This window comes from Ammodytes marinus (genome assembly GCF_949987685.1).
Source record: "Ammodytes marinus genome assembly, chromosome: 8".
Lineage (NCBI taxonomy): Eukaryota > Metazoa > Chordata > Actinopteri > Uranoscopiformes > Ammodytidae > Ammodytes > Ammodytes marinus.
Window position 1 is genome coordinate 20,557,189 of NC_137212.1, and position 14,597 is coordinate 20,571,785.

The 14,597-nt window shown below is 41.6% G+C and overlaps 1 protein-coding gene across 1 annotated transcript in view; it reads right to left on the reverse strand.

Moving 5' to 3' along the window:
* Nucleotides 1-6,593: 6,593 nt before the first annotated feature.
* The window catches only part of LOC307254604 (uncharacterized protein C1orf21 homolog), a 28,137-nt gene continuing 20,133 nt past the window's right edge, over nucleotides 6,594-14,597 (reverse strand). Inside the window, exons 3-6 of the mRNA XM_080033051.1 lie at nucleotides 12,429-12,514; nucleotides 10,742-10,809; nucleotides 9,924-9,984; nucleotides 6,594-8,184 (exon numbers count right to left, since the gene is read on the reverse strand). Of these exons, the coding sequence (XP_079889177.1) occupies nucleotides 8,137-8,184; nucleotides 9,924-9,984; nucleotides 10,742-10,809; nucleotides 12,429-12,514 (263 nt within the window). The 3' untranslated portion in view covers nucleotides 6,594-8,136. The remainder of the gene's footprint in view (nucleotides 8,185-9,923; nucleotides 9,985-10,741; nucleotides 10,810-12,428; nucleotides 12,515-14,597) is intronic.

Here is a 14,597-nt window from a genome sequence, read left to right on the forward strand (position 1 = left end):
AGAGGGAGAGGGAGAGGGGAAGGGAAGGAAGGTAAAAAGAGGGGGCAGGGTGTTGGGGGAAAACCAACTTTGCCTCCGTTTACCCCTCCTACACCCATGCTGCTGAGGGCTGCTCTTTTACTGCTGCTGGCGTGGCTCCTTAACATAATTAGCAAACATGTCCAAACCAAAGAAGGGGATTTATAAACGCATAATCTGCTAATGATTCTATGTTTTTGGCTGGATGGTAGACTATAGATTATGTGTGTTCTGTGAAGTACACCGTGTTCTGAATTATGTCCCATGGTTCCCGGCCGCTGTGTCTGCAGCCTGTTAAATTGATCCATGTCTGTTAACTGTCCTGCTTTCTGAATGTATTTTTCCACCGCCTTTTTGGATGCTGCAGAGCTGGATACCGTGAAGTCACCAGCTCTGACATCAACTCTTTTTTTTCTATCATCTGTTGTCAATCTTTTCATATTTTAAACATATGCACCGCCCAAGCTGAAACTCAATACAGCCACTGAATCCTATCAGAATAACGAAATGGGTCAAACTTTACTTTAACGTCCCTATGATCTAGGCTATAGTCTAATCTGTATAAAACACAAAAGAAGTGATCTCTAAAAAGGAATAGACATAATCATTATATTTTCATAATGGCAAAGGGAGATTTCCAATTTGTCCGATTTTACAGAAAAAAAAATCATTTCTGTCCATGGGTTGACAAAGTAGTTTTCATTCAACTTTAAAGTTGCTCACCTGGTATCAAATCTTTACTCTTTTTAGCTACTTGCCCTGATAGATGCTGTGAATGAACTTTATGACATGATCAAATGTCACTGTAGTTTAAATTGACATAAAAAAACATATTATCATCTAGAATTGTGACAACCAAAGATCAGAGAGACAATTTTGAAAAATAGACATAACACAGAATAATAGCCTCTCTCTGTTCCCAAATGTATTAAGTCATGACGTCAGCAGCATCTGTGAAAGAAGAAAGTCGGTGGTGGTGGTGAAAACAAAATGTCAGTGGCATATAACAGTGAATGATCATGACACCAAAACAAACCGCCCAACTAGTGCATGTGTGCCAAACCAATATGGCACCATGACACAAACATCTTAGACACAAACACTTGAGCCGCTTTCCAAACTTTCAAAAGAAAATCAGAAGTTCACTGTAAATAGGTTTTATGTATGACTATGTAGAGACTATAGAAAACTGTCCACAAATATATTTTCTCAGTGCCAAAACTTGGCATCGATGCTCATTATGCAATTACAGTATTGTGCTGTGTGTTCTTATATGATTACAGTAACCTTTTTTAATGATAGTGCAGTCACAGGAGCACAGACAGACGGCCAAAGCCGGCTTGCCTCTCTCCAAGTCTTGACTAAGCTCAGTTTATTTAAGCCACCTGGTAATGTTTTCCCTCTTTGTTGGGGCAATGACAGGACTCTGCCTTGTTCTCTGTTGTTGGATGCACTAGGGGAAGTCACTGGAGACTATAGAGACACTATAGAGAGAGAGAGAGAGTGGGAGAGAGAGCAATGATTGCATTGTGTCCAAGTAATCCCTTAGCTCCCTCTAGTGTTTTACTAAAGACAGTTAAGATTTGCAAGAAGAAGAAAAAACACTCAAAGGAAGCTGCAACAAAATCAAATATCACAACCTTCCCCCCCCCCCCCCCAAAACACACACACACACACACAAACACGCGCGCGCACACACACACACACACACACATGCCCAGCTGTCTAACACAAAGGTCAAAGATCAGGGTAATCAGCAGTCCACAGCTGACAGGAGGAGTCTCATCCCATGATGGGACCTCCAGGGCCAAACAGGACTGTGGATGTTTTGCTTTCAAACTGAGGGTAAAGGGGAAAATTCGTACAAATAAATGCGTCATACAAAACAATATAACTTTACCTCTTGTGTGAGTCACTCCACTGTGTGCACTTTCTGCTCATTTCTTTAAAAAATTAAAAACCTCACCCTGTTGGCCCCGTGTCAGGATTCAACACCGGGTAAAGGATACATTTTCCTGATTCCAATGGCTAGTCGTGCACTCTCTCTTCTGTCATAGCAAAACATCTGCTTTGTAATTTTGGTTGCGCACTTGACACGCAGCCATTTGTCCCTCTGTAAGCGAAACCAATGTGAATGAGAGAACTGACGGGCCGAACTGTATCATTCTTTAGTTATGTTTGGGATAAATGTATGGTTTAAGGACTGCCAAGCTTGTGGTCGCAGAGAAAGCGTAGCTGAAATAGTTATAAATAGCTTGAAATAGCAGGGTAAATCCTTCAGAACTAGGTTCAATAAATAGAAAAAATATGTCATACAGAAAACTCCAGGATATACATATCTACCACTAGCTGTATATTGCTTTTGTTAGAGTGGGCATGAAAAATTGCATATTGCTAAAGGATTGTTTCACTTCTTCAAAAGGTTATTTTTTTTTTCTTTTTTTCAAATGGACCAATGATGAAGTCATGCTGTTTGGTACCATAAAATAACACACAATGGAAACTTAATGAACAATATCCAATTGCTATGAGCCTTAAACATGAGATATTATAGGCACAGCCCATAAAACTGTATTTTTCACAAAGTAAACTGGTGAGACTCTCCTCTCTCAGTTGTACGGCTCAGTGGAAACAAGTGTTTTCAGGAGAGGAAAGGAGAGCACTGTTGTAATTCCAATTAACTGGCGTCTGTGTGTGTGTGTGTGTGTGTGTGTGTGTGTGTGTGTGTGTGTGTGTGAGTAGGTGGGTGGGTGGTTTGGGACATCTTGCCTCCTTCATGGCTGTCAGGATGATGAACAACCCTAATAGATAGTGCTTGATCATGCAGAGGGAGCATGGTGTGTGTGTAACAATGTCATTGGAAAGCCCAAACCAGCAGATGGTGCTCTTGGTTTATCTTTGAAGAAGCTTCTCAAAGCTCTTACACACATACACACACACACACACACACACACACACACACACACACACACACACACACACACACACACACACACACACACACACACACACACACACACACACACACACACACACACACACTTTCTTGTCTTGTGATGAAAGTGTGAGAGAAAAAAAAATACATCATCCAGGTCCAATGATTGAGGTTGTTAAAGTTGTCCAGAAACAACGAATGCGTCTGCTGCACAGTCACACAGTCTCCTCAGTACCACTGAACTCAAGTCACCAGTCTCACTCCAGGCAACTGAATGCTCACTCAGCTAATGTGAATTTGTCAGAGCGCAGTAAAATAAAATACAAGGGCTGAACCATCAAGCAATCAGGCTCTCTCTGGGCCATCCATTTCAAAACCATCCTACTCTGCTGGTCACTTCAGTGATGTGGGGAATTAACAAATAATTTCCTAATAACATCGCCACGCCATCAAATTGTGTGCTCTCGACGTGAAGAGAATGCATCCAAGCGGTTGCATAATTGTTCATAGACAAAAGCTGTGTTTATACACTGAACAATAAGCTTCCCCTGGATTTAAGTAGGTCACTTCTTGTGCATGTGTGCTTATGAATGCAAATCGCATCCAGTTCTACCTTCCTGAAGCCAAAGTAATCCACAGTATGGATCAGCGCGGAGAAGATTTACATACAAATGGATGGGGGAGGAGAGAAAGAGTTGGTACAGTTGGTGTAATGAAGATGAATGTAAAAAAAAAATCATACTTTTCCACACAGAGCGATTGGCAAATTGGTTAAGTGGCTGGTGCTGCCACATTTCTATAATAAGCGAATGTGTTCAGAGCTGCTGGAGGTAGTTTACTCCAAAGTGGGCTTTATGCATCGAGGAGCATGCTGGAGAGAGTTAAGACACTTTGCAAAAAGGCCTGTTGGGTATTCAGGCACAGATCCATCACTTTGCCTCCCAGAGTTGACTCTACTCTCTATGTGGGAAACCTTTACATGGAGCTACACACAGACACGCATACACACACAGACACAGACACACACACACACACACTACATCTTAGCTTCAAGGCTTTGAGGTGTGGCAGTGGAGTCCTGATACCAGTCCATGTCTGAAGCATACTATATCATCACAGTTAGGTCTGGGAATATCTGGACAGACCAAGCCTTCTACATAACTTTGTAGTCCACCATTCTGCTACAGGTTGGTCTTAGTATCATTTGTCCAAAAAATGCTGTTTCAGGGCTGTTTTTTTTTTACTTTGACCAATTTTTTATACACATTTAATGAAAATGGGTATAATTTAAAGGTTTGATTCTGCAAACTGTCCTTTTTATTGAGATTTTTTGGCAAAATCAAATCTGTCTCATTTGCATTGAGAGGCCCTTTAAATGCATGTGTGTGGGTTCACATAAACAGTTTACGAATGCAAATGCGACACTTGGAATATAATTTAAGTGTTTGTATGCATGTATAGGCCTATATGCATATATTATGTGAACCGAAAATAAAGATGAAGGGACCCTGCTATCGCTTTCACATTGATTGGCAGGTCTTTTATTACATGGATTAACACTATACAACAACTTAATCCAAGTTAATGTTTCAGAGGCTATATGCAAAGTGTACTTGCATCAGTAATGTGTAAAAACCCAGCTGGAATATTTTCATTTATGACAAACAAACAATTAATTTCTGAAATTTAAATGTGCACATTTATTTAGGGATTTGCACCTAAATCACACTAGCAGCAAGAGAACACGTTGTACCCTAATAAGGACTCTCATGCGTAAGGCTGTATTTCACTCACTCACACACACAACCATCAGACCGTACACACACAAAGCAGGGAGGAGTGGGCTCTTTATTGGTACTTACGTCAGGGTGGAAAGAACACTTTCTTGCCCATATTCCTGTCTGAGGTTAACGGGCAACATCCATCTCTTCCTCTGCCTCTCCCTCCCTCCCTCTCACACTCTCACTTTCCCAACTCCCTTCCTTCATTTCTGGCTCCTATACCACCTCACCGACCTCTCTCTGTCTGCCTTCACCACACATTTATTTCTCGGTGTGGGAGAGCCCTGCTGCGAGCAGTGGCCCACAGGGACTGTTTCACAGTGCTGATGGCTGCACATTGTAACCTTATGAGCCCCTGCTGCTAGTGACTCATACAGGGTAAAGAAGGAGCTTGGGAGAGTGTGAGTGAGTGTTAGTGTGTGTGTTACAGAGAGAGAGAAAGTTGTGTTTGAAAGAGACAGCCCAGCTACTGAGTGTTCCTTTCATAATGTGGTTGGTTAAAAACTTAACCATTGACACTGACTCAAAGCATTATGATGCCTGGTCCCATTGGGTGCACATTAGCCTATGTCTTGGTAGGCTACAGATATCGATTCAGCAATCGGTTTTTATACAGTATACCCACTCACCAATTAGCCATTTGTGAAGAAAGGTTTGTCATTGAAAGGAAGAACGATCAGTGTCCCTATTTATAATGATGGATAAGCTATTATTTATTGCTTTACAGAGAATGCGTTTTGCTTTCATCATGCTTGATACCTTCTCATTGATTTTCCCGCACGCTCCCATTAAAGGCCATTAAACAATACATTATTAATAGCAATAATCCCACTGTTTCAGTACTTCATGTTTTGATTTCTATTTCTTGGCTATGACTTGCAATAACAGATTTTTGGGGGGCATTTGGTGGCAGCCGAAACACTGAGATATTAGAACCTTATAAAGTTTAAAAGGCAAATATGCAAGCAAAAACTGGCCTGTATCGAATACAAATTATACAAAGTAGCATTAGAATTTTAAGTCATGCTTAGGAAAGCTGTGAGAGTCAACCAAAACAGTAAAGTTTCAGGGCCAAAAAACAAAACAAAACAAAACAAGGAACTACTTTTACATTACTATCAGTAATTTGATACTGTTATTAGTTCAGCTTTAAATTATTTGATTTCATTGTAGTTTATAGTGAGACTGTATTTTCTGCATGAATCTTGGGGCAATGGTCAATATTAAACATAGTATAAAAGTTTTTCAGGTAGAGGAGATACCAAAACTAGTAAAATTGAATCAGAAATGTCAATTACAAAACAACAACAATCTAATTCTAGCAAAATTTTTGCCGTTACGTCTTTTCATACCAGACCTAGTAAGTAAAAATCCCTGATTGTATTGATCTGTGCATGTTAAAAAAAATGTTTACATATACATCTCTAAGTGTCATGTCTAACAAGAAGAATTATTTAAGTGAGAAGTTAGAACTTGATATGCAAATCTTCCTTATTTTGTTTGATAACTTTTGATTCAAAACTTTAATTTGTTTGAAAGTTAAAAAAAAAAATCCCCTTGCAAGCACATTAGTGTTAACATAATGTTAAATTGCGTGTTAAATCATGGGTTAAATGCAACCTTGTTTGAAGGAACAAATTGAATACTAAACTGCAGTATTGATATTATGCCTGCAGGTGGCACAATGCAGTATTGCTGTTCTGACTGCATGGCTTTAGGCAGCATGACCACAAGAAAATAGACCGCCTTCAAACTCCTCAGTACACTGCCAGCATGACCACGCTCCATTACCTAGCTTATAGCAAGGCGTGCACACGCACACGCACACACACACAGACTGAGATGCCACGCACTTTAAGAGCTTCTTCGTTTTTATATTTAATAGAAAAAAAGTATTCAAAATAATACAACAGGAAGTATCCAGTAAAGATGACAACATAAAATCTGATCAGGTCTGTGTCTACATGGAAAACTCACATCCTCCCGTAGAGCTCAACCACGTTTGCTGCTTCTAGTGTCCCGAGTGTGTATGGATGTGTGTGTGTGTGTGTAGCAGAAATAGAGCTTTACAGAAACCCTCTGATTGACGCACATGACAGCCTGCTGGTGAAATGAAAGGGATACAATGATGTGGGTGTCACTGTATGGTTTATATGTACATGCCCGAGACAGTTTTGGAATGAGTGTTGACATACAGTATGTACAATAAAATACTTGTGTGTGTGTGTGTGTGTGTGTGTGTGTGTACATGTGTGTGTGTGTGTGTGTAGGAAGGAGGACGGATCGGGGTTGAGACACAGATGCTCTGAACTGACGCAGCTTCAGTCTCCCTGCTGCGGTTACGAGGATGATAAAAGACACTGATGATGATGATTCAATACGAAGGAAGCCAAGAGTAAAAACAAACTGAAGAAATGGACATCAGAAAAAATTGTGGCTGCGGAACAGAATAAAAAAAAAGAACAAAAAACAACAACAAAAAAGGTCCTTGACTTCAGAAGGCAGGAGGAGGTTAAAGTTTCTACATCACCAGCTCGCTCCCTACTCTCTCTCTCTCTCTCTCTCTTATTAAAATATCACAAATTTCTCTCTCTCTTTCTTCTCCACCTTTCACCCTCACTCACTCATTCTCAGTTCCTCATGGCCCTTTGGACGGCCTGGCGGTAGGTAGGTAGGCAGGCCGAAAAAGTTTATTTTAGTGTCGGATCCTGTTGGGTGTTACGTCACTCCTCAGCCTTCACCCTCCTTTCTTTCCCGGGAGCTTCCATTCTTCTTTTTCACTTGTGTGTCTCTCAGTCGTCCACACATGACCAAATCGTCACACATTTGTCCTTAGTGGAACTCCATATTTGGGCTGTTCCTTTTGTCCAATTGCAGGCCTTAAATATGGATGGATCAGACCACGGACGGAAAAATGTATGGAGGGACAGATGGAGGGAGTTCTAGCGAAGTCCGTGGTCACGTCCTCCTCCAGCTCTCCCTCCTTTTTCACCTGTCTGTTCCCATCAATCGCTCCGCCACCTCCGTCTGTCCGCACGAGGGGCCTGAAGGGGTGAGGCGCTAAGAAAGGAGGGCTATAGTCTCTGAAGGAAGTGTTCTTTTATCCCATTCTCTCTCTCTCTCTCTCTCTCTCTCACACACACGTGTATCCCCCACTCTTTCACTTTTTTGATTAAAATACTATATTTGCCATATGTTCAAAAACACATCCATGCTCATATTAACACATTACTGTGTCACCCCCCCGCCCCGGGCCACAACTGGTAAAACCCTGATTCAACTCTTTCTTTCTTTCTCTCTCTCTTTCGGACACATATACACAGGCGCGCACACACAGACACACACACACACACCCCCACACTGTGAGGCTCTCTGTTGGGGTGAATCTTGGGGGCCTCTGTGCTATGTCCCATCTTCCTCCAACTCTTCCTCTGAACAGTAGTCTCGCCCCTGCAGAGGAAAGGGATACGGGAGATGGGAGAGAACATGAGATGTGCATAATTTCAATGGTTTATTGAAACCTCTCATTTGTTCTACTTAAATCTCCTATAAGGAACTTTTAAATGTTAATACTCCTCTGATGATCATAAACGACCCGGAACAGCAAACGATACCATCAGCTATTTTTATATAATTATCATTAATGCATTTGCACGGGTCTGATTTTTCCCGGGACCTTACAAAACGATTTACGGAAGGCTGACCGGAACAGCCTGTGTTTCCTGAACGGTTCTAAATCTAAGTTTTATCTGACCTACCATCGTCATATTACCATTACCATACCATTCATCTTACACATCCTCATATAAATACATTACCTATTCGAATCGGGACGCATCCATAGTCTCTCTTCATGGACGTATTACTCGCTTCCTAAACAAATACACGCACCAACGGCCCGCGGTTTTGGCGCTGGTGTTGCAAAGAAAAGTACTGCATCCAAAGGTGCCGCTATTTTTTTGATTGAAATTCTCCATTACATTTATCCGACAGCTATAGTTACTTTTTATTTTGCAAATAAAAACCTGAAAGGATGTCTGTGTTCTGTAATGTGTGCAATATGTTTGTTTGTCTTTTTCCCCTTCTTGCTCAGGCCTGCTGTAATTATAAATGTAATGTATTTTTTAAATTTTTTTACTGTTATGTATTGTAGGTTGCCTACTGACAACTGGCCGGGGACTACAGCTGGAAATTAGCCAAATAGGCTAAAGCTGCTCCTTCTCAAAGGGGACTGTCCACGAAACTATAAACAAATAAACTAAACTAAACTAAACTAATAGTAAATCGAATCTCTCTGGGTTTTGGACTGTGCGTTGAAAAAAAAGGGGATTTTGAAGCTGTCACCTCTGGCTTTAGGGGCTAGTGTTTGAGAAAATGTTTGGTATTTCTAAATGTTCCTCCATATTTTGAATTATGATGCATTGTTTGCATCATATAATCTCAAGAAGAAACAACAGTAAATTGCAGCTTCCTAGTTGCTGCATCTGTGATACTAATCCAATAATGCACTGCAGTGTGAAAGGGGACGTTATCTTTGGTGCTTTAAGCACGCATGAACTGTTTTGATATGTTGCTGTAAAACAACAAGAATATCACCTTATATATAGCATTGATTTCTTGTCAAGTTGCTGGCCAATGCTCTGGTAAGTCCAATGTTCACTCTCATTTAATTCTGTTTGTGGTCTACACCAACTCCTGAGGGAAATATCTGGCTATCTAGCTAAAGAAACTCCACTATTTTCAACAGATGTCTGCTGTTTGTACTTTTTCACTGCTGAAAACGCTCACTTATTTGAAGGCAGGCTTTCAAAATGTAATGTATTATACCAAAGCTGACTCCAGCCTCTTTTCACTCTGTGACCACATACGTACATCCATGGTCAGAAAAAAAAAAACTGTGTAATTGTAGAGGCAGACTAAAGGGACACGTTTCCTCCCTCTTACACATGTGGAGTGGAGTGTTAGGCTCGTAAGCACAACATCAATATGGCAAATGGATGTTGTGGCACAGCCTGTCTCTTTAAATGTTAGGGCCCAGCTGTGAGACCCCTTAAGAGGGAGCAAGCACGCACGCACACACACACACACACACACACACACGCACACACACACACACACACACACACGCGCGCGCACACACACACACACACACACGCGCACACACACACACACACACACACACACCTCACCTTCTCAATCTTCTCATCCAGCATCCGGAAAAATTCCTGCTGGCTCTCTGACGTGTGAATACTGAGAGAGAAAGAGAGAGGAGTGAGAAGGAGGGGGAGAGGAAGTTGGAGGTTGGAGACGGGAGGCAACAAATACATCATGAGAATTTTCCATTACACCCCCCACACAGCAGTAAACACACACTTGCACACACGCACGCACACACTATCCTCACTGCAGTGGGAGAAATCCATGGTCGTAAGGCTACTTTGGAATTTAAATAATTATTTTATAAAGTAGTAACCCAGGGGTAAATGCACAGAAACACACACACACACACACCAGTGCCAAGAGACAGCCTTACAACAACCAGACACAATATATCACTTACTTCACACATCATAATATTAACATGATTCCAAGTTGTGTCTTAATAGATACTGGACATAATGGTTCATTGACAGGGTCAGTTCAGCCAAATGACAATAATGCCAATGGCAACAAATTTATCATCTTCGTTGGAGCTACTTTTTTATGGAAGTGATACTCACTTTGAATGTTAATTATATGTGTTTCTAGAAACAAGTGTTGATGTTGAAATGTTGAATGCTGTGGGCAGGGCACCACATAATAGTCATATTTAATGTACCTCCATTGTATGGGATGAAGGAAGAAAGAGAAGGATATATCAAAATGCAATCCAAAAGGTAAGTGTTTTATTAAATATTTGGCTGTGACGGTTTCAAGTCATCAAAGTTGACCATAATATATAGATCATGTTTCTTTATGCCATATTCACCAGATATTTACTGTATGCAGGCTGCTGCTGGCCACTTACATTGACTTGTTGTTAGCTCCAGCGACATCTTTCTGCTGTTTGCCCCTGTACTGCACATTACTCTTCTCCTGAAAAGACACACACACACACACAATTAGTTTTCATTATCAGATAATAAAACAGGCAAATAATCAAACAAACCATATCAGCAAACAGCCACGCCACTGACAGCAAATGTCACATAAAACCTGCATTATCAAATTACGCCCTCAGCCAGCTGGCACAGCACGACAGCCATAGGACATCAGGCGCTGATATATCAATTCTGATGGAGATTGGTCCCCTCATATGAGCTCCCTCCTGTGTTTTTTCAGACTTTGTGCACAGTTTCCTGCTACAATAAAGTAATGCAGCGATCCAACCGGAAGGAACTGTAACCTGCATCATTTACCACTGACTGTATGTTTGAATTCCTATTTGAATGTTAACACCAACAGTAATGACAAGCGCTAGGAAACAAATACTGCTCTGACCACATGTAGCGGCAGTAGTGCTGGTGGTTCATTCATTCATTCCCCTGAAAAACATTCCAAACCTCCCATTTGGTAAACAAGACGCCAGTCATTTAAACAATTTCACCAGTTCACAAGATGCGTCTCATTTGCAATAAAAGAAGTCAGGCTTGTTTGGTTGTATCCAAGAAATAAGTGCTGATAAAAGAAATCTTGTTAATGAAAGATTTGAGTGCCGTCTTCCAAATTGTTAAGTGTTGAGGCCAAAGCCGTTTCAAACTCAAACAACGTATCCGCATCCATCTTTGTTGTTAACCATCTAGGCTTCGACGGCGCATGCACAGCACTGTCGTCATTTGGAAACATCCGGCCCGCTCATATCAGATGGAACAATTTTCCGACATAGTTATTGAGCTTCAATGGATCGTGTCCAGACCAACAGGCTGAGCAAATTTAAATATGCCAGCGGCAGGTCTGGATTTCCAGGCTAATCAGAATATGCTCCTACTGAAAAATCAGTTTTTCCTGTGCTTCTGTGACTTGAGGTTTCAGAGCTTGTGAGGCACTTCCCCTTGTGTAGCCTGTTACTGTGATAAGGAGACGCTTTCTGAGCTGCAGTCATATAAATTAATGACAGTGTGACACAACTTCTGTTTTTCTAAATCAGGATTTATAGTTCCATTGGTTTATGGTTTCACCACTTTCTAGGATGACAGGCCGGCTGACCTGATATACTCAAAAAGCAAATCTCAACTCCCACTATCATACTGTTCAGTCATTTAGTGTGTTGAGGGGGAAACTAAATATTTACGGGCTTCATACATTGGGAGATTAAATGTGCAAAAATGGGGTTGGATATACAGGTTATTATTAATACAGATACAATGGCTTCTATGATGACAACACTTCTGTCTCTCTTATTTACGAGCACATGTTTTGCAGGAGGCAGTCAAACCATCCAAGTGAACTGCCCCGCACATTCCACACACGCCAGCATGTTGTCTCTACCTGTGTGTGTGTGTGAGGCACCTCCTTTGTGTGTGTCTCTGCCTGTGCGCTAGAGACAGTAAGTGTGTACGTGTGGCCGGCCGAGGCTGACGGAGCTGCCTTTGGACACAGACATGAGCCTGTTCGCTTGAGCTGATAAACTGTCTGAGTCTGAGCCAGTGTGTGGATGACAGGCTGTCAGTTGATTGGTGTGTGTGTGTGTGTGTGTGTGTGTGCGTCTCTCTCACCAGGTTCTCTTGGTTGCGTGCATTCACCCGGTTTTCATCCCCTCTCATGTACTTCACCTCCTCCACTCCCTTCATCTTGTATTCATCTGAGGAGAGAATGGTTGAGAGAGAGAGAGAGAGAGAGAGAGATGATTAAAAGAGGGAGAGGGAAGCAGGATGGAAATAAACCACATGTATTTATCAGGCGTCTCCCAGAAGAGAAACCCTGACCAGATCACTTGCAAAACTAAGTGAAATAAGCGATGTATTTGAGCTTCCCTGTGCCCTCACAGCATTATGTCCACATTATACCAATGACTGTACAATTGATTTTAGTCATACTTTGTCCAAGGTAATCTGATAACTACAACATGGAGTACAGCGGCTTACAAAGTGGACATGACAGCTGAGGTATTATCGAGGAGGACACTAAGTCACCTCCTTTTCCATTGTAGCAACGGCAACTCATCTGAAGAAAGAGAAAGCAAAAAGAAAAACAAGAGAGGCAGAGTGAGGGAATACACATGCAGGTTGTCGTGAAGTGAGACAGGCCACAGAAGAGACAAGTGGGAGAGAGAGAAAAAAAGGGACAAGATAAGAATGAGAAATCTGGAGGGGATTAGAGATCATTTGAGCAGCTTCACGGCTACATGGACAGCTTAGACAGTTAAGATGAGCTCAGTGCTGGCGAGAGTATAGTAACACTTCTGCAATAGTAATGCACACGGCGCCAGCACAACCGCCACACCCCACATCACACTGATTCACTGCTAAAAAAGGTAGAAACTAGGGCAATGAAAAAAAAAGAGTGCTCAATTAATGCCATGACACATTGATTACTGATGTCAAAAAAAATTAAAAAGATGACAAACAGTGGGCATTTAAATACAGGCTGAACAAATCAATCCCATGTTTCATATTCTATTATAGCTTTAATTTTTTAAATATTAGAGTTATGAAAAAATATAGCTGATTATTTTTTTTAAGGTTTAAGATTATAACATCCTGCCCAATCAGATATTCACATGTACTATAGTATTTATATATAAATGAATCATAACTACATACATATTGAGACACTAGTATAATGAAGTGGAGCCTGTACTGACCTCAACGCTGCCTTTTTGCAGTGCACCACCAGGTTGAAATTGCCAGGACTTGCCCGATTTTATTTATTGTATTTATTCATTGTCCTCTATCGATAACTCTGTAGATTGGACCAATTGTTCCCTTCAATGTATACAATTCCATAAAATGGTGAAGAGTGTTTGTTAAAACAGACAATAATGTCCGACAGTGATGTAAGATGATATGGAGTATAATAAAAAAACTCTACATACAGCACCGTTATGTAAGACCAGGCTCCACCTGACCTTGAGCAGAACAACACAATCACACTGGCATTTCTGCTGACTACCTGGCCGTTGGACATTTAACTGATAAAGTGGCAAAGAGAGACACACACACACACACACACACACACACACACACACACACACACACACACACACACACACACACACACACACACACACACACACACACACACACACACACACACACACACACACACACACACACACACACACACACACACACACACACACACACACACACACACACACACACACACACACACACACACACACACACACACACACACACACACACACACACACACACACACCTAACCTCTGTGCCTTATCTGCTTCACTCTTTGTATTTCGCCCTCACTCTATCAGCTGTCTGTCAGTTTATCCACTCTGTACCCAGCTGAAAGGTTCACTCCTCTTTCTGCTCTGTTGCTCGCAGTTCACCTAGCACCTGGATCAGCTGTGTTGGAGTGTAATGTGTGTGTGTGTGTGTGTGTGTGTGTGTGTGTGTGTGTGTGTGTGTGTTTGTTTTTGCCCCTGCATGCATGTGATCACCTGTGTTTATACCTTTTTCCCATGTGCCTCACTGCAGGGCCCAAACATGGCCAGTATTTGTCTGCATGTTTTGAAATCATTGCAAAGAGAGGGAAGATGAAGGAGGGGAAGGTGACAGCTTTAAGAGAAGGGGAAGAAACAAATGCCGGCTACCTTTTTCTGCTGTTCCGTTTGTCTCAGGAATGTAAACGTGTCGGAGCCAAGCAGCTCCTGTCTGAACATGCCGACGCACACAAACGGTTTTTATAACACTACACAGGCT